Source organism: Falco cherrug, chromosome 2 (assembly GCF_023634085.1).
Source record: "Falco cherrug isolate bFalChe1 chromosome 2, bFalChe1.pri, whole genome shotgun sequence".
Lineage (NCBI taxonomy): Eukaryota > Metazoa > Chordata > Aves > Falconiformes > Falconidae > Falco > Falco cherrug.
In genome coordinates this window covers 101,506,315-101,525,123 of record NC_073698.1, presented here as the reverse complement: position 1 = coordinate 101,525,123, position 18,809 = coordinate 101,506,315, and the positions used below count along the sequence as shown (strand labels likewise).

The window sequence follows — 18,809 nt, the reverse complement described above, 5'->3', positions numbered from 1 at the left end:
CTGGGAGCTGTGAAGTTGGCTGTGCTATTGCTAAAGGTGAATGGCTGAAGTCAGGGCTGAGATGTGTTTATGGCATGAAATATAAGGATCTCTGATAACAATAACTGTCCCACTGCTGATGAGTGCTTTATGTGACGGTATGCATTGCAGGATAATGCGTGAGGCCACTTCCTGGGCTTTGTGTGAATAGAGTCTCAGCTTGAATGCGATTTCCTCATTTAAGAAATATTTTAGGATATGCATTATCTTTCCTAGCTAGTTGTTGTGCAATGTTAGTTTTCAGCTACAAGCCTGAAATAGAATCTCATTCCCTAAGCAAGGGAATTTGAAAACAAACATCTTCGTATATTATTGCACATAACTTTCAGCTCATAAAGATGAGTGACACAGAAAGATTGGGACAAGGAATATAAAGAAGCACATGTGGCTGTCTATGTTGCCTTTCTCATTAATTAAAATAATTTGGTAATTACATTTTTATTACAGAAAGTAATAAAGAATCATTTTCATCCCTAAAGATATAGTAACATGGTAAATTTCTTAGAGGAATTATGGCAAAGGTAGGTCATGAAGGGAGATGTAAAAGAAAGGGGAGTGCTCTTACAGATTATGGAAAAGAATGTTTATATGAGACAATGAAAGCAAGTCAGGGAAAGCTGAGACCATGGGAAAATCAAAGACGGTAGAGTGGTTTGTGACAAGAGACGGCAGTAGGAAATGACAAGGTTGTGAATAGCTTGGAAGAAGAGGACATGAAAGGCAGGAAGCCTAGCTTCCTTAACATTGCATCATACTTTATTTTTTACTTTTCTATCCTGCTAATAATTCCAGCCTTTCTCTTAACATTTAGAGAAATAAACTCAATAACATAAAGGTAATCTTTTTCTGTGACTTTTGTTAAACTTTTCCATACTTTCAAGGCATTTATTGTATATATATACATATATATATGTGTGCCCCTGCAGTATGCAACCCAGAATCTCTGTGAGTACAGAAAAAACTAGACAGCAATCAGTAAAGCATTTGCCATCTTCTCCTCTGCATCACATCCCCCTGGGGGATACCAGGATGTCTAAACCAGCATACTCTTTTACCATGTCACAAGAATTCCGTCGCTTCTCTTAGTGGTGAGCCTGAACATGGTTATTATATTTTATACATTTACAGAAGGAAAAAGAAATAAACTTTGATCAGGTTTGAAAATTTCCAGCAAACCATAGTTGAATCAAGAAAGTACAAATAATTATTTAACACTTTTGGTTTTTTAAGATAAACTGCAAAAACTTTTAACAGATAGACCTTCAGTTATTCCATACTTAGCTTTTTTTTTTCTCCTTATTTTTTTAATCTTTTTTTTTCTCTCCTAGACAAGGATAATTGTTTTGTGTTCAAACAGGAGTTACCTGCTTTAAGTGCGATAGTAAAACATCAGGTGAGGCTCGTGTACTGCTAGTGTATATACAGAAAGTTTTTCACCAGGGTAAGGGAATTCGCCTGACTCAAGCTTTTCCTTAAATTCTACCTCACTTGAAAGGCACAGTGACAGATTTCACCAAGAAAGGCTGCGCTCTCCTTCCGGGGGCTGTACAACTGCTTACTCGGAGGAACTGGCAGCATAACTAGATATAAAAAGGGGAAATGGAATGTTTCTTCTGGGTGGTGATTATCTCACTGGCTAGGATTGTAACCAAGCACTGGGTGTGAGGAGCAGTGAAAGGAGAAACGGCTCTCAACCCATGAGAAGAGATTACTTTGCATTAACTAACCTACAAGACCGGAGCTGGCTTATCCTGAGTATACAAGAAATAGTTTAATTGTGTTATATTATTTGTCAGTTAACCCCTGACGACTGAAATCCTGGCCAGCCTTGTGCAGTATTTTTACCATGAAAGTAGGCTAACTAGTTCCTTAAAAGTCTCAGAAACAGCCCATCAGCCGGTGCTATGCAAGAAGACAGTTTTATTGTGTATCTCTTATTCCTGTATATACAGATATCTATGTTTGGCTCTTTCACTCAAATTCAATAAGCTGGCATCAAACGGGTTTCCCAGCGTGTATCTGCACACCATATTGCTCCAGTTTGATTTAAAGTACCGTTTTAAATTAATGAGTTTGAAACTTATTATTTCAGCCTATCTTACATAACTTGAAAACTAATGCAAGTTAAACTGAATACGGTGTTCCCAAATTCAAGTAAATGTTCCCAAATAGAAAGTTCATTGTAGTTTATCAACATGGATTTAATTAAACCAGTGAAATTCAATATGTCCTAATTTGTATCACTAACTCTTATTTACTGAATATATTAAGGGTCAATGATTATAACAGGAACTTTACTAAATTTAGACAAGTGGATTTGGTTTGTGTGATAGTTCTAAGGGAAGGCTGAATCTAGCTGAAAAGGTCTGCTAGTGACATGTGGTGATAAATGACTGGTTTTGAAATTACTAGTAATTTTTTTTTGTTTGAAATTAATCTACCTCTGATAGCACTCTCCAGAAAAATCATTGATAACAAAGGCGGGACATACATCTTCTAATGAAACTGACAGACAGCGGAACAGTGTAATATTTTTGCAAGCACAGCAAATGACTTCTTTTACTCCTGTTTATGTCTTTGTTACCCTAGTGACCGTGAAGAATTTTTGCTTTTATGGTTGATCATGCAAGACTGTTTTGCAATGGTTGCTTCTTCAATAGCAACCTTCAAATCCCTACTCCATCCTCATTCTTGTTGTAATGGCAACGGAGGCTTTCCAGCAGATAACGTATTTGTTGAAAACCAGTGAGGATTGCTAAAATACATGGCTAAAATTTACAGAGCTAGTTCCTAAAATTACACCCAACCTACAAGTGAGTGGCTTGATCTTTGGGAAATTAGACAGGAACTTAGGTGAGAGACCCTCAAATGAATAGTGGCAGTGCATCAGAGGATGCTTGAGGCTTAAGTGAAGGTATATGGAGTAGGAGGGTTTTGCTCTTCTCTCTTCTGTCATGGGCCATTTCTATTTTTGGGAGGTCCACAACTCTTATTATTGAGCAAGCCTTCATAGCCTATTCCTGGGCCAGGCAGTGACCATTCCCCACAATTTTACAAGTGAGGTAACTGCGAGGTTGTATAAGGTCATGTCAGGCAGGGCTGTGAATAGAAGCCTGGGAGCTTCACGCAGCAGTGCCAAGTTGCAGTCACTTAGCCACACAGCCTTCCAGGATGAATTCGATGAGTCTATGCTCGTCTGTCAGTAACCAGGGCTGGAGCTGCTGGATCTCACTGCCCTCATGGGGCCAAGACTGGACCCCAGTACACAGTCGGCCAGTGCTGTCCCACTGTGAGCTGCAGTGCTTGCGGTTGAGTTTGAGCACTTTTCCTGTGTAAGGGCTGATCTACTTACAGGATAACAGCCTACTTGTGTTACCTATTTAATTCTTTAATTTAGGAGGAAGAGATCTGAATACACTTGCCCACACATGTAGGAGAAAAAAATAGTACTTGATTGTATAATTAAAGACTGGATCATAACTCAGTTACTCAAGGAAGCAGAGCTGTGATTGGCATTTCCTAAATTTTGAGTGCTTGATTTAGCAACCTTAATGTGCTTTCAACACATTTAAATTTTTATGTTCTATTTCTGTCTATCTTTGTGAAGATCCTAGCGAAATCCTAATTTGCAAGTTTATACTTCAAGTAAATCAGATGTTGTTGTTCAAGTATTTATTCATTAACTATTGCCCATAACTCACAGTTCAGCTAAATGGAGCAGCCAAATAGGAAGAGACTGGGGTGTTACACTTCATTGTACCAGACACTGTGTCAGTCAGAGGTGAAGCATGAGGGATTTTGCTCGTTCATCTACATGATGGAAGTCTGGGCTATTGTGATCTCCAGAAGGCCAAAACATGATTAAATAAGTGAAGTTCTCCAGGAAGTTTGATTCATTCTCAAACGTGCAACATTAGCATGTATCAGGGGACTGAATGCATCAGGACATGGCTGAGAAGTAGTAAACCTTTTGTATGAAGACAGTCAGTCTAAATACAGTACAACATTCTAAATCAGATGGCTTGTGTGGATATTTGTACCCCACATCAGAAACCCATCCCATGTTTGTACTAATAGGTGCTATCAGCAGAGAGACAGGACTTCACCTGGACATTGCAGGTTGAGCAGCTCAGCCTCGCAGTCCTTACATAGAGCTGCTCATCACGCCATTTCAGCATGAAGGTGTGCGGGCTGTGCAGCATGCTTAGGGAGCTTGCTCTTTTGTTATGTTCTTCATTTAGCTGTAGGAATGGTCAGAGAGCTGGCTCTGACATAGAAGGGTACTTTGTCTCAGCGCAGCCGATGGAAAGCAAAAGGATGAAGTGATTTCCCTGGAGACCCCTCAGATGCTCTCTGTTCTAATGATACTTTTCAGCAACAAGCAAAGTGAATGTGTGAACCTGATGAAACAAACCCAAAAATCAAACTATTCCATACACATGAACCAAGTCTTTGGTTAAAAAAACATCAACTATATGTGCAGAAAGTTCATCTTGTAATCAGGGTACAGGTCTTTACCTTTAGTGCACTTTCAAACAGAGACCAAATTTAGTTTCAGGATCTGTGGGAAATCAGGAAGTGCTGTGAATTTAGAAATTGTGTGACAGATACTTTAACTTAGGTGGCTGTAATGAAGTCCCTGATCCGACTCTTACATCACAGATTAGTGCTTTTGAGTTTTCTGGGATGGCCATAACATTAACATGTACGTTTTTCCTCCTTTCTTGTTTTCTTTTGCCCAGAATCTTGACTTACTTTCAGGTCCAGCAAGTTGCAGTCTCTGATTTTTTATATTTTTATTTTTAATAAAAATGTGTTTTCAACAACTAGCTTGAATTATAAATCCCTTTTCTTTACAAGTGACAGGGAAGGGAGCAGTAAAATAGTGACCAGAGGGGTGAGGTGCTGTTTGTATCTGGTGAAGAATCAGCCTAGTCATACTCAGGGTTTTGTGGTACAGAAAGGCTGCTTTATAATAAAGGGCCCTTTGATTATATCAGTGATTCCTTATGACAATCTAGGCACTTAAATATTGGTTATATGAGAAAAGGAGAAAAAAAGTTATTTCTGAGTTCTGTTAAGGAGATGTAGAATAGGAAAGGACAAATACAGACAGGTAAGGACCGTTATGAGAGTCTTTTGATCTTCAGAAGATTTTCTCTGAATTTCTAGAATTTTCAATGTTTCTGATTTTCAGAGTCATAGATTTTTAAGGCTAGAAACCAGTGTGATTTTGTTTGATCTCTTGTGTAGCATCCAGTATTGCAATAGTGATTCTTTTGGAAGAAAATGCAAGACTATGTCTTTCCTCTTGACTTGCTGAAAACATCCTCAAAAAAGTTTTAGGAGGTGAATGACTGCTGTCATTTGTTTTCCCCTTGTGTGAAATCTAAATGTGTTTAGATTTGACCAAGTGGGTTTTGTTGTTATTGTGGTTGTTACTTTGACAACAGTGAAATACAGACTGACATGATGCAGTAATTTATTTCACTGGAAGCTGTGGGGAAAGTTTTTTATTGTTCTTTTTGTGGAAACCAGAGCGCAGTTAGCTGTGAGCATTTCTATTTATCTTTGTAAACTAAATACTTAAGCTGAAAGCTTCAGACGAGCTTAAGAGAATTAGGAACTCAGAAAAATGTCAAACAACTGAAGTCCCCAACTTTTCTTGATGATGTTCTACACATCAGATGATGAATTAAACAAGTCTTAAACTAGCATAACTAAAAAAAACCCTAGCAGCTGTTCAATAGATGCTAGGGCAGGCCCATTATAAAATGTACTATGGTATGCCATAATGGTTAGGATACCAGTATGTTCTATTTTTAGTACCATTGACTCAGTCACTCGAGTTCAAAAAATAAGCAGGGAACATCTGTTTATTGAAAGGATTTCCTCTATAGTAATTTCTTTATATATTCCATCCTTTTAAAAGTATTTTCAAACTTTTTTTTTACTGATTCTTTTCTGAAGATAATCCAATATATTTTCTAATATTCTGATACTGCATCAAATTTGTTTTCTTATTAATATCCCATGCAGCGAAAAAATAATTATTAGCTGATGTTTCCTTAAAATTCTTGGGGTTGCTTTTGCTTTGTTTTTCTTAAGTTAAAAATATTTGCCATCCCTCCTAAAAGCTACTGTACCAAAGATTGTACTGCTGGAATTGTCAAAACAAATAGCAGCTTAACTGCTGTCCACGACTCTGGTCCAATATCTCTGTCAGAATATTTAACAGCTATTCAGCCAAATATTTGTAGAGCAGCTGTACCCCTAGTCAGACTGAGTCCTATTCCGTCCTTCCTTTTAGCTTTGCCATATGATTCATCTTTCTTCTTTTAGAATATTAGTCTATTTTTAAATATTGTACAAGAAAGCAACAGCAAATTAAAGGTAAACACTTGCATATCTACGTGATACAATTCTGTACAATTAAAGCAGATTAAGTGGTTTCCAGAATGGACATGTTTGGGAATGGTGTGAAAAATGAAGTTGGAGGGGGGTTATGGCTTTTTGATAATACTTGCCAGACCCTTACCCCTTGCAATAAGATTGTAACATAGAACTTCACTTTGTTTCTTGAGGAAGTTCCAAAGCTTTTGCTTTTGCCCTCTGTATCACTGTATTATTTTTTTTTCTGTTCTGGGCATCCCTTCCTAGAGGGGCACAGGTCTAACTATGCTAGTTGAAGTAAGGGTCAGACTGTGTGTTAGCCAGAATGTTTATTCTTTGTAGGATAAGATGACTTACTTTAATTTTTCCCCCTAACCTACTTGGCTGGATGACCACTGAGGGCAGGCTAAAGAGATAACAAATATTTGACAAATAATTTAAATCCTAGTCTGTACTCTTTAAGAGTATTCAGAATCCTGCTTTGATACGTGGTCCTCTTAGCCTTATTGAGGTTTTGTTGTAGTGTACAAGTCTGCCAGCATAGAGCAGGTTGCAGGATCTGACCTGTGTTAGCAATTTTCTCCTATGAGAGCCATGCTTGTTTAATTTTGACACATTACAAATAACTGACTCTGCAAGCTAGCTAATAGTAACCTTCTCTTCACCTCCTGTAACCTGTAGTAAGATGCATAAACAGTCATCACAATCCCATGCAAAACTGATAGTGTGAAAGTCACTGAGAAAGAAATATTGCATTGGCTAGCTGTGACGTTACCAAGTATGATTCATATTTCTGATCTCAGTCCAGCTACTAGTGGGCAGGTGTCCACATCACAACGCTGACGTAACTGGCACAGTCTGTCCCACCTTTGCTGGAAGCCTGTACTAAAAATAAAGGAATAAATAAAAACAGGGTTTGGCTTGTTGTCATGGATGACCTAACGCTAGCCCGTAAGAATTGTTATCTACAGGTTATAATAAAGACATTATTTTGCAGTATGGAGAAATTTGTGGTGCCTTCCTCTTTCTAATCACATCTCTGTAGGTAACAGTCTTCTTGTTCCAGGGTTGCCAGGCTGGTTTGTGTGTTCTTGTGGTTGCCTTTGGGTGGTGAGAGGTTTCTGTTATTGTTGGTTAAACCCTGGTAAGTCATTGTATTGTGATGGGGAAGGTATCTTTCCCTTCATTGAAATAATGAAGTCTTTGGTAGCAAGGGTGCTGTCCTTGGAAGATTCTTTTCTTTGCAGTGTAATGGAGAGCCCGAGAGGAAAGATTGCTTGGATTTACTGTTTTTATTAAATTATCACATCTTCTACTGCCCTAACTGCTTTGTTTTGTTTCTTAATCACTGCAATACAAAATAGGCTGTCTTTCCAGCACCTAAATCTTTTTCTTACTGCCAACTCACTAGTATTTTCAAGGAGTCTATTAAGGTATCTCAAGCGTAGAAAGATAAGCAGATGGAGAGGTGTTTGCAGGATCCCAGTATTATTGTAAATGTATGCAATGTAGAACTACATTAAACTACATTAAATCTGAAATGCCCTTTTTGGTAGATGTTGACTTTTAACATCATGTTTACCTTTTAGATGATGCTTCGTCTGAAAACTTCCCTTTGGCATTTCCAGAACTAGATCAGCAGCTGCAGGTAAGTATTTTATTTTTTTTTTACTACAGTCCTACTTCACATTCACCATAGTTATGATTAAAAAACTCTGGTTGTCACACTAAAGGGAAAGTTTTTAGTGGTGCTTCTCTAATCTATTAACATTTAATCAGACTGTGTATTTCCATAGAAGAAAATGTTGTCTTTTCAAGATCTGTGGAAAAATTGTCATTTTTAAACCAACTGCATGGAAATTATTATTTTAACAACCTCATCTGCCTTTTAACTTTTGGGTTCAATTCCTGTGCAAAACACAGCATGTACTGTAGCACTGCAATTAAGAGGGTTCCTGTGGTTTTGGTGGGAGAAGGAATGAGCCAGATAATATATTTTCATGCCTACAGGCTGTGCTGAAACTGATATGATCAGTTTTCTCTCAAGCAGTCCAGGAGAATAAAAACTTGTATTTTGTAGTGCCATCTTCTCTCTATTCTTGGGTAACTAAAGCTAGTCATCAGGACTGATGAGAGCCTCCTCAAAGTTACCCTAGTTCATGCTGCGTAGCCAGCAACCCTCATGGTTGCCCTAGCAGGTCTCTGCAGACAGCATGGGATAAAACCGGTGAATCATTTTGTGACCAGTCCGATTTGTCAGCATAGCACAATGGAGCCCCAATATACCGGACAGTCAGACAGCAGTTGATGGCATCTCCGTGGTTCACCAGGCACAGAGCCAGTTCTGTATCCAGGGATTATTTCCCTTTCCTCTGTGGTGGTCCTGGAGTGTTTGTTGGCTTTTGTAAATTACTTCAGATCATCTGTTTCCCGGGAGCATTTAGGCTTCCTCTGATATTTCAATATGAAGGCAGTTGTTTCCTGAGTGTAAACTGAGAAAGGCATTAGCAGACCATGTTGTCCAATAATGTCATCCTTCCTGTCCCCATCAAGTGGTGAGACAACACTGGAGGGCTGCTGACTGAGAAGGCTGACTTTTCTCTCCTGCTGCTGTCATCAAAAGGGTGACGGAGGAAGGCATGGGGGATGACAGAGACTCTTCTTGCTCTACTGCTCTAATCCTGAGAACAGGGACAGGTTCCTTGGGCATAGCTAGGGAAGATTAAAGAAACGAAGAGCAACTTAAGATTTGGGCTGAAAGGAACAGGGTGGTATGTTGGCCTCTTTATTCCGCTGATCTTCCAGTGCAGCAAAAAACGATCAATATTTTTTCCCTCCGAAGAATTCACTTTGAGAAAAACAGTATTGATCTGTGGCTGAAGCACTGAACTGAAAGTAAAGAACCTGCATTGTTTCCAACATTCTGTCAGTGACACATTGTGTGATCCTGGAGGAGTCGCTTCATCGCTCTGCTCATCTCTGAAATGAGGTTAATAATTTTTACCTTTTTTGTTAAAAGAGCATTGAGATCAGCAGGTAAAGACTGCTTTAAAAGAGCAAAGTGTGATTATCACTATTGCTGTTGTTACATAAAAACAAAATTACTGGTGTTAGATGTAGGTACTTCTCAGGCCAAGTGATGATTTTTTTATTAGGACTTTTATGACCCATTTCTGGAACATATAGTGTACTCTAAATGTGTAATTTCACGATAGACGAAAATTACAGCTCTGGAAGCATTCATGTCTACTTGATAAATCATAGCCCTTCAGTAAAAGTTTTTAAAGTACACACTAGAGCAGTTCTGCTAAGTGCACCTTCTTGGTCTGTTAAGTACCTGACCTTTTTTTCAAGAGAACCTTTCTTTACTCTCATGATCTCTATATGATAACAAATTCAAAGAAACAGTCAGAGGCTTTGATTCAAATAATGTTCTTTTTATTGTCCTTCAGAAACTTTTTCTTAGACTATTGAGGTAGTTGAAAGGATAACTTCTGAGGGCTGTCTGGGTGACTCAGCCACTCAAAAGTATAAAAGTATAGATTTAGTGGTAGAGCTTCATCATTTAGCTTTTCAAGCTTATGTGCATATTTAGATTTTGATGCCTTTATGTTCAGCCAGAGGCAGTTAAGTCAACACGGGGTTTTGAGCTGATGCAGAGGTAACAGTTCATTTAGCTTTAGCAATCGACACTTGAATTTCCTTGCTTTTGTCAATCTGGATCACAGCTTAAAGTTGTAACAATTTAATGTAAATACATTATGTTTACAGTGCTTTAAAATTTCAAACAAGCAATAACTGTAACAAAGTTATAAATTACCTAGTTACATTTTCTTATTAATTACTTTTTTAAATTGGTGTAATCCAGACGGCTAAGGGTGTGTTAGCCCTGTATAGCATGTGGTTGCGACTTATGTTAATGTAACCACACCAGCCTTGACAGAGGTAGCTCCTGTATTACAGAAGCAAACTATTACCTGGGCTTCACCAGGATCTGCAGTACTGAACGGTGGTGTCCCTTGTCATTCCATCCATGCTTTTCTCTATCCCAAAGCTGGCTAGTATAAAGCAGCACACGTGAAGTGTCATGTAAACTAACCCTTTAATCACCTGTGGCATAGCAGCCTGAAATGCTTGAATTTTTAAGACTGCTGGTACCTATTTTCTTAATAAAATTATCACATCTACAGCCACAAGATTTTCATCACTGTGCCATAAATACAGTCAAAAGCATTTGTATCTTATAAAGAAACAAACTATAAATGCAGGGTAGGTGGCTATGCAACGATAGGCACTTAAACAAACAAAAGGTAGCAACTTTCCAGGTTTCTAACATACAAAGGAAAAATTTGAAACCTGTTTTAAAAACAAACTGAAGAAAACCCAAGGCCAAATTAGCTGATCTTCAGGTTGGATTTTGAAAGCAGCTTGAAAGCTATGTAAGTTCACCGAGTGACTTGTAAAATCAGAGCCTTAGAATTTTATGCATGCAGGCAGCAGACCACAGCCTGAGTACCAAGCAATTTGCACCTCTGTTTTAAGCTTCAAGCCCTTGTCCTCCTTATGTTAGGCCCTGGCAGACAACTTGGCTGTTTGAGCGGTATTACCCAGTGTTCCCACTTTTCCTACCACGATCCTACCATACCTGCTCCCCAGGCACTGCTGTCCAAGCACAAGCACCAGCTTTACAGAGGTAGAGGTAGGTTTGGCTGGATGAGAGGTATTTCTCGGAGGCTAACTGCAGATAGCTAATTCTCTATAAGGACTCTTACTAAAGGACAATCCTAGATGAAAATTACAGCTTCTTTCTGCAGAATAAAAATTATCAGTCTAGTGTTCTGATCCAGCTAGGTTCAGACCCAAAATATTGTATTTTCCAACTATGTTTTTGAATGCTACTACTCTGAAAGGAAAAAATTCCAAGAAGCAATTTGTAGGAAAAGAATATCAACTCTCTAACTCAAAAGTTTTGCTTTTGTTTTGGGTTTGTTTTGGTGGGTTTTTTTTTAACTTTAAACAAAAAATGACTGTATGGTCAAACCAGACAGAAAAGCCCTATATATGAGAACAGAGCAGTCTAAGCTATATGCAGGAAAAGGTCTTTTTTGCAACTTTATCATTAAAAAAACTACGATGTTGCTGATATGCTACCAATAAAACAAAGCTCATATTAATAAACTTCTTGCTTTGAATTCCTTTTGCAGTATTGGAAATTATTCTCTTCCCACTGACGAGCAACACTTTGAATGAGGATAAAGCACTTTTTTATTTGGCCTTCAGTGTCATTTCCTCACCGCCCTTGTGTGAGCAGTGTCGTGGGCAGTGCAGCAAGGGCAGGCTTGCTACGTCTGTCAGTTTGTTATTGGGAAACGTTAACCTTTGCCTTGTGTAAAAGTTGGACTCAGCCTCGGAAGGCACTGCCCTGATTAGCTGCATAGTGGGTGGTGGCCCTTCTGACAGACGCTCTACTACGGGTTATCTGCTATAATTAGAAGCGTACATCAGCATCTAAGGCCTTGTTGTTCAGGTCACTGAACATGGAGGAAGGTATCTAGTGTTAAGTACCCGCATTACTATGCTCTGTGTGTTGTCTGTCCTGTTGTAGCATTTCCTGTGACTTGCTCAGTTTATCTCCCTCTTCTCCATTAAAGTCTTTATTCCAGCTGGGAGTTTGATGCGTAAGAGGGAAGAACATAAGTCACATATGGATGCACAGGGTGTTCTGTAATTCTTTATCATCTCTTCTCATGAAATCGTGAGCTTGAGAGAGGCATTTATATTCTATTTTGAATTATGAATCTGTTGCGATCAATGGAGATAGATGACTGTAAAGTTCCTGCAATAGAGAAAAGGCTCCAACCATTTACAGTATCAGTTTGTGTTAAGTCAAGGGGTAGTTTTTCATGCTTTAGTGGGAAATGTCTACACAAAAGAAGCTATGAAAATATTACTCAAGGGACAGATTGTTGTGTGATACTAGCATTTAACAGAAACCTTGTTTACTCTGGAACTTCAATGGAACTATTTCTTCTACTAACTGCCAAGACTCTTGTTAGATATGCAAATTATTTTAGAAAGTTTAAAAGTATACTGTGTTTTTAAAGGGTATGCTTTGTTTTTTTTAATATGTATTAAATTCCAAGAGAATTCCTAGGTACCGTGATACTCTATATCTAGATGTGATTGCCTATGAACTTGATAAGTCTGCTATAATGCTGCTGTGATAACTATGTTCTTAGATTAGATGATGAAGACATGGATGTTTACACAGTCAGAACATCATACTAAGGTTAGTAAAGAATGGAACAACTCCCAGGAAAGGAAAGCAGAACTCTCAGTTGGTCTCATCCAGTTGACTTGAATTGTTTGAAGAAAAGAGAACTGCTTACTTTCATAGTAAAATTAGACTAAACTAGATATATCCTAGAACAGGTAGCTGGAACTGTTTGATTCCAGCTCCACAAAAAAAAAAAAAAAAATAAAAAAAATGCAGCTGCAATATGCAGCTTGGAAACATGTGGTTTCTTCCATCATGGAAGAGTACATAAGGCCATATAATGAACATGGCCCATGTGCAAAATACTGGCGCTGAACTTTCTGGTTTTCCAGAACAGTTTAGTTGAAAATTACCAAATTTACAAAAAGTGAGACCAGTGCAAAAGACTGACTTTTAGGCAAGTCCACGTGCTTAGCTGGCAAAACTGCATGATAATTTTTTTCCTTTAAAATTCAGCCTTTTCAGGAGAAATCTTTGATATTTCAGTAGAACTGAAAGCAAATGCAAACAAATGAAGATGAATTAAAAAGTAAAATCTTCTGAAGTTTTTGAACACTTGGGTGACACTATCAACTATACAACATTTGTGGATATGGAATGCTGATATTCAGATGGCAAGGCAAAACACACTTTGTCATGTGAATGAAGTAAAAAAATTACTGAAAACTGTCCTTTTGTGTACCCCAGCAAAGATTTTAGTTAGAACAGCTCCTTCAACCTGTCTAAAAAAGCAGGCTCAGGGCCTTTTTATTTCTTCATTAACATCTTCCAACATCTTTCATATGTGCACTCCAAACAAAGATTTAAATAAGTAGTGCATATGTCTTGTAAAGATGTACATACATATGTGCAGTTACAGAACAGCCTATAACAGGATCTCTTGGTATCTACTTGCTGGATTCCATAAAAAGTTTATCAGTGTCACAGTGAGTTATTCAACAAAATACAAAGAAAAATCAGACCGTGTTGAAAATTTGGCATAGTAGGATAGACCACTAGTATGGCTGAGAGCTGCAGCTTTTGTACGAGCTTTGTGAACAAACCAGAGGTGTTGTGTGTGCATATTTTGCCAGCACAGGAAAATGAGGGTGGATGACACTGAAGCCTGAAATAAGCAGGATTAAAAGTAGCAACTGTTGCGATTAAATATAACTTTCTTTGGCAGGGGTGTTTTTTGCTTATGTAGCAGATATGGTTTTATATATATTAATTTATGGACAGGCAAGATACTTCATGAAATAACAAGCTCAGACTGTCCTAAGGAGACACTAAAGTATGGTTGTTGGCTTCTGAGTGAAAAAGTTATATACTGCAAATTGAACTTTATTAAAGCCTGTTGTAATTAGTCACCTGGGTAAACTAGCAAACTCTTACCAAAAAGATAGTATACAGACTTCATGGATGAAAAGTGCTTTCTACTGGGAATTCCGGTTCTTTTTCTCTGCCACAGGAATGCCATCAGTGTAGCATCTGCAGCACTTCCTGTGGCCTGGCCACAGGCATTCCAGCTAGAATGGAGAGCAGAGAAAGACTGCTTGGATGAGCTAGGGAAAATGGAAATTTAATCTGGGATGCCTTAGAGGAATGCAGCTTTACTGAGACGTAGGTGTTGGAAGGTATATGACAGCCCTCTGTAAGTACATCTCAGGGGTAAAACAGGTAGGACAACTGCTATTTGAATGAAAGGTGATGCTGGCACAATAAAAGACTATACAAACCTGTCTTCAGCACAGTGGAAATGGGAAAAATGTTTCTAATCTTCGGTGAGGCTCTGGGCCAGTCTTACAACTGAGGCAAGGGACTTCAGGTTTTCTAAGCAGAACTGTACAAGACCTCTTAATTGCAGGATTTGCTTCTGTAACAGGAGCCTGTACTCACTGATTCCTCCCATTATAGGTTCCACTCATTCCCGTTTAGGTAAGTATGGACTAGTCCAATAACTGTTACTATTCTGCTATTGTTTCCTTTTCTGTGTAATTATGTTAATATTGCAAACATCTGTTGGCTAGTTGGAGTTACCTTTTTGGAACAAGCAAGTTTTGCTTCTCTTTCTGCATTTGTTTTTCAGTTTTCCCTGCCATCTCCTGAAAATGCTTCTCTTGGTGGGAACAGATCATAGAATGATAGAATGTTTTGAGTTGGAAGGGACCTTAAAGACCATCTAGTTCCACCCCCCTGCCATGACATCTTCCACTAGACCAGGTTGCTCAAAGCTCTGTCCAACCTGGCCTTGAACGCTTCCAGGGTTGGGGCATCCACAGTTTCTCCAGGCAATGTGTTCCAGTGCCTCACCACCTTCATAGTGAAGAATTTCTTCCTAATGTCTAACCTAAATCTGCCCTCTTTCAGTTTAAAGCTGTTACCCCTTGTTCTATCACTACATGCCCTTGTAAAAAGTCCCTCTCCAGCTTTCCTGTAGGCCCCCTTTAAGTATGGAAGGTCTCCCCGGAGCCTTCTCTTCTCCAGGCTGAAAAACCCCAACTGTCTCAGCCTATCTTCACAGGACAGGTGCTCCAGCCCCCTGATCATCTTCATGGCCCTCCTCTTGGACAATCCAACAGGTTGATGTCCTTCTTATGTTGGGGGTCCCAGAGCCGAACACAGTACTCCAGGTGGAGGTGAATCATTTCACTCAACCTGCTGGTCACACTTCTTTTGATGCAACCAGGATATGGCTGGCTTTCTCGGCTGCAAGCGCACATTGCTGGGTCATGTTGAGCTTCTTGTCAGCCACTACCTGCAAGTCCTCCTCAGGGCTGCTCTCAATCCATTCTCTGTCCAGCCTGTATTTGTGCTTGGGATTGCCCCAACCCACATGCAGGACCTTGCACTCGGCCTTGTTGAACTTCATAAGGTTCACATGGGCCCACCTCTCAAGCCTGTCAAGGTCCCTCTGGATGGCATCCCTTCCCTCCAGCGTGTCGACCATACCACACAGCTTGGTGTCATTGGCAAACTTGCTGAGGGTGCACCCAATCCTGTTGTCCATGTCTCTGATGTTAAAAAGCACTGGTCCCAGTACCAACCCCTGAGGAATGCCACTTGTCACTGGTCTCCACTTGGACATCAAACCATTGACCACAATTCTTTGTGTGCAACCATCCAGCCGGTTCCTTAGCCACCAAGTGGTCCATCCATCACATCCATGTCTCTTCAATTTAGGGATAAGGACGTTGTGTGGGACATTGTCAAATGCTTTGCACAAGTCTAGGTAGATGATGTCAATTGCTCTTCCCTCATCCACCAGTGCTGTAACCCCATCATAGAAGGCCACTAAATTTGTCAGGCATGATTGGCCCTTAGTGAAGTCATGTTGGCTGTCACCTCCTTCCCATGTGCCTTAGCATAGTTTCCAGGAGAATCTGCTCCATGATCTTGTCAGGCACAGAGGTTAGACTGAGTGGCCTGTAGTTCCCTGGGTCTTTCTTTTTTCCCTTTTTAAAAATGAGGGTTATGCTTCCCCTTTTCTAGTCCATGGGAACTTCATCAGACTGCCACAACTTCTCAAATATGATGGACAGGGCTTAGCAACTTCATCCACCAGTTCCCCCAGGACTCACGGATGCATCTGATCAGGTCCCATGGTCTTGTGCACCTTCAAGTTCCTTAGGTGGTCATGAACCTGATCTTCTCCTATAGTGGGTGGTTCTTCATTTTCCTAGTCCCTGCCTTTGCTTTACGTGACTTGGGCAGTGTGGCTGGAGCACTTGCTGGTGAAGACTGAAGTGAAAAAGTCATTGAATACCTCAGCCTTCTCCATATCCTGGGTACTCACATCTCTTGTTTCCTTCCAGAGATGACCCACATTTTCCCTAGTCTTCTTTTTATCACCAATGTACCTGTAGAAGCTTTTCTTGTTGCCTTTGGTGTCCCTGGCCAGTTTTAATTCTACCAGGCATTAGCTTTCCTAATGTGATCCCTGGCTGATTGGACAAATTTTCTGTGTCCCTCCCAGGCTACCTGTCCTTGCTCCCACCCTTGTGGGTGGCTTCCTTTTTGTGTTTGCATTTGTCCAGGAGCTCCTTGTTCACCCATGCAGACCTCCAGGAGTTTTTGCCTGACTTGCTCTTTGCTGGGACGCATCATTCCAGAGCTTGGAGGAGGTGATCCTTGAATATTAACCAGCTTGATTGGGCCCCTCTTACCTCCAGGGCTTTATCCTGATTTATCCCAATCCCAGATGTATCATTAGTTCTTTGCACTCTTTTTTATATTAAAAAAGTAGGCTGTTAGACATGGGTGAAATAATTTTTCTGTGCTTTTGTGTTGGCTTGCATTTTCTGGTGGGCAGCAAAGAACTGTCCTGTCTTGCATCTTTCAATTTTTTCTTGTGATTACAGTAGAGGTGTTTGTTAAATAATGAATGCATAAGCCTGTTTCATGTTCTACTGGCCAGAAATTACACATGAACACTGTAGGTACTATCTTGAAAACCTTTCTCAGAAATTGCAAAACTGCAAAAGACCAAACTAAATTTTCCTATCATCTAGTCATATAAAAACATAATCAAATTTACATTTTAAAGTAAAAGTACGCTCAAAATTTAGAAAGTTCTTGATATTGTGCTTAATAGCATCAGACAAGATTAAAAAGAATTTTATGAACAGAATATTAGTGAACTGTATCTTTTGTTGTCGGTTTATTTTGAGTGATAAAATATCAATGTAAGACAAAATGACACTGAAGAAGAAACAGTGATAGGAAGGGGTTTGAAAGTCAGCAACTGGTTCTAAGTGGGAATTAGATACTAAGTCTCAGCATGACTAGATAATTTTTAGCTCTCTATATATATCTTTTGAGTGGGAAGCTGGAATATAGAACCCGAATGCTGCTTTAATTTTTAAACTGGTTTAAACCAGCTAGATTTGTGAAAACTAAGTCGGAAGCAAGAGCAAAGTGTTTTTTTTCTTTTGAAGTGTCACTGCTTGGGGACTTTCCCCTTGGGTACTGTTCAAAATTGTTTTATTGTGACGCATTTGTTGTTTGCTGATCTCTGGTAGATACCAGAGATGCTACTTTGGCCAACCCTTGCATTCTTGGATTACAGCACTGAGACTTCTATATTCTGTCTTGTTAAATTTATGGTTATTATTTGGCTGGCTATATGAATGGTGCTATTGCTCATCCACAATGAAATGCAATGAAAAACCCTTTCCTAGGGACCAGATTCATCAAGTAATGGACTGTCCTTTCCCTGGGTTCCTAAATTCTCCAAGCTCAGAGAGAATGAAACAATGTGCTGTGAAACAATTCTGCCACAGCATTTTTACATTTAGAACATGAAAAACAAGTGTCTGTGTTAAAATTTCTGTGAGGAACCACGTACCATCTACAAGTAATTGTAAGGTTCATATACTAGATACCTCTGTACATTGGGGTATATCTGAAGCCAACTTACCCTGCATCCCAGATAAAACTATTTTTAATCTTTGGCTCTGAACATGTTCAGTAAAATTTAAATTTCCAGTTTAAAGGAAATGTTTACAAGATCATAAATAGGAGAAGTCTGAAGACTTATGCTTTTCTTTTCCTGACAATGTCATTGAAGGAATATACTACGGAGAAGAGTCAAAGTAGGACAACATGAAATAAAAAATAATCTGCTTGTATTGTGAAAGGCAATTGGATGTTCTTTAACTGGGCAGTAAAGAAACTATTTTAAGTGCTTCCTTTTGCTTCAAACAGGTGGCTCAAGCATGCTATTTGTAGTTCATTTACAGTCAATTGATTCATAGCTAATAATTTAAAAATACTACGCTTCCTGAAAGTGTTATAGCCAAAATGTGACGGTCAAGCCTGAAGCCTGAATTAAGTTGCATTCTTTTTAAGGAGCAAAAAGCACTAGCATTTAACCAAACTGTATTTTCAAGATCTTGCTTGAAATATATATGAGGTGTCCCAGGACAGTGAGAATTTATTTCCCATATTTATTACCTCCAGTGTGCATTGAAAAACACTTAAAATCTTGCTGCAATAATGCCAGCATTTAGGTTAGGAGGTACAGTGCTTTTGCCCTCACTGAGTCTTTTTTATCTGATTTTTTTTTTTAATTGCTCTCATCCTTCCACTCTCAATCTCACCTGTACTTCTCATGGAAATT

At 39.2% G+C, this 18,809-nt stretch overlaps 1 protein-coding gene across 6 annotated transcripts in view; it reads left to right on the top strand.

Moving 5' to 3' along the window:
- The window catches only part of MAP3K7CL (MAP3K7 C-terminal like), a 46,033-nt gene that overhangs the window by 16,482 nt on the left and 10,742 nt on the right, over nt 1-18,809 (top strand). For all 6 annotated transcript variants that reach the window (XM_027805056.2, XM_055703418.1, XM_055703417.1 and 3 more), the window contains one exon: nt 8,022-8,080. In XM_027805056.2, the coding sequence (XP_027660857.2) occupies nt 8,022-8,080 (59 nt within the window). The remainder of the gene's footprint in view (nt 1-8,021; nt 8,081-18,809) is intronic.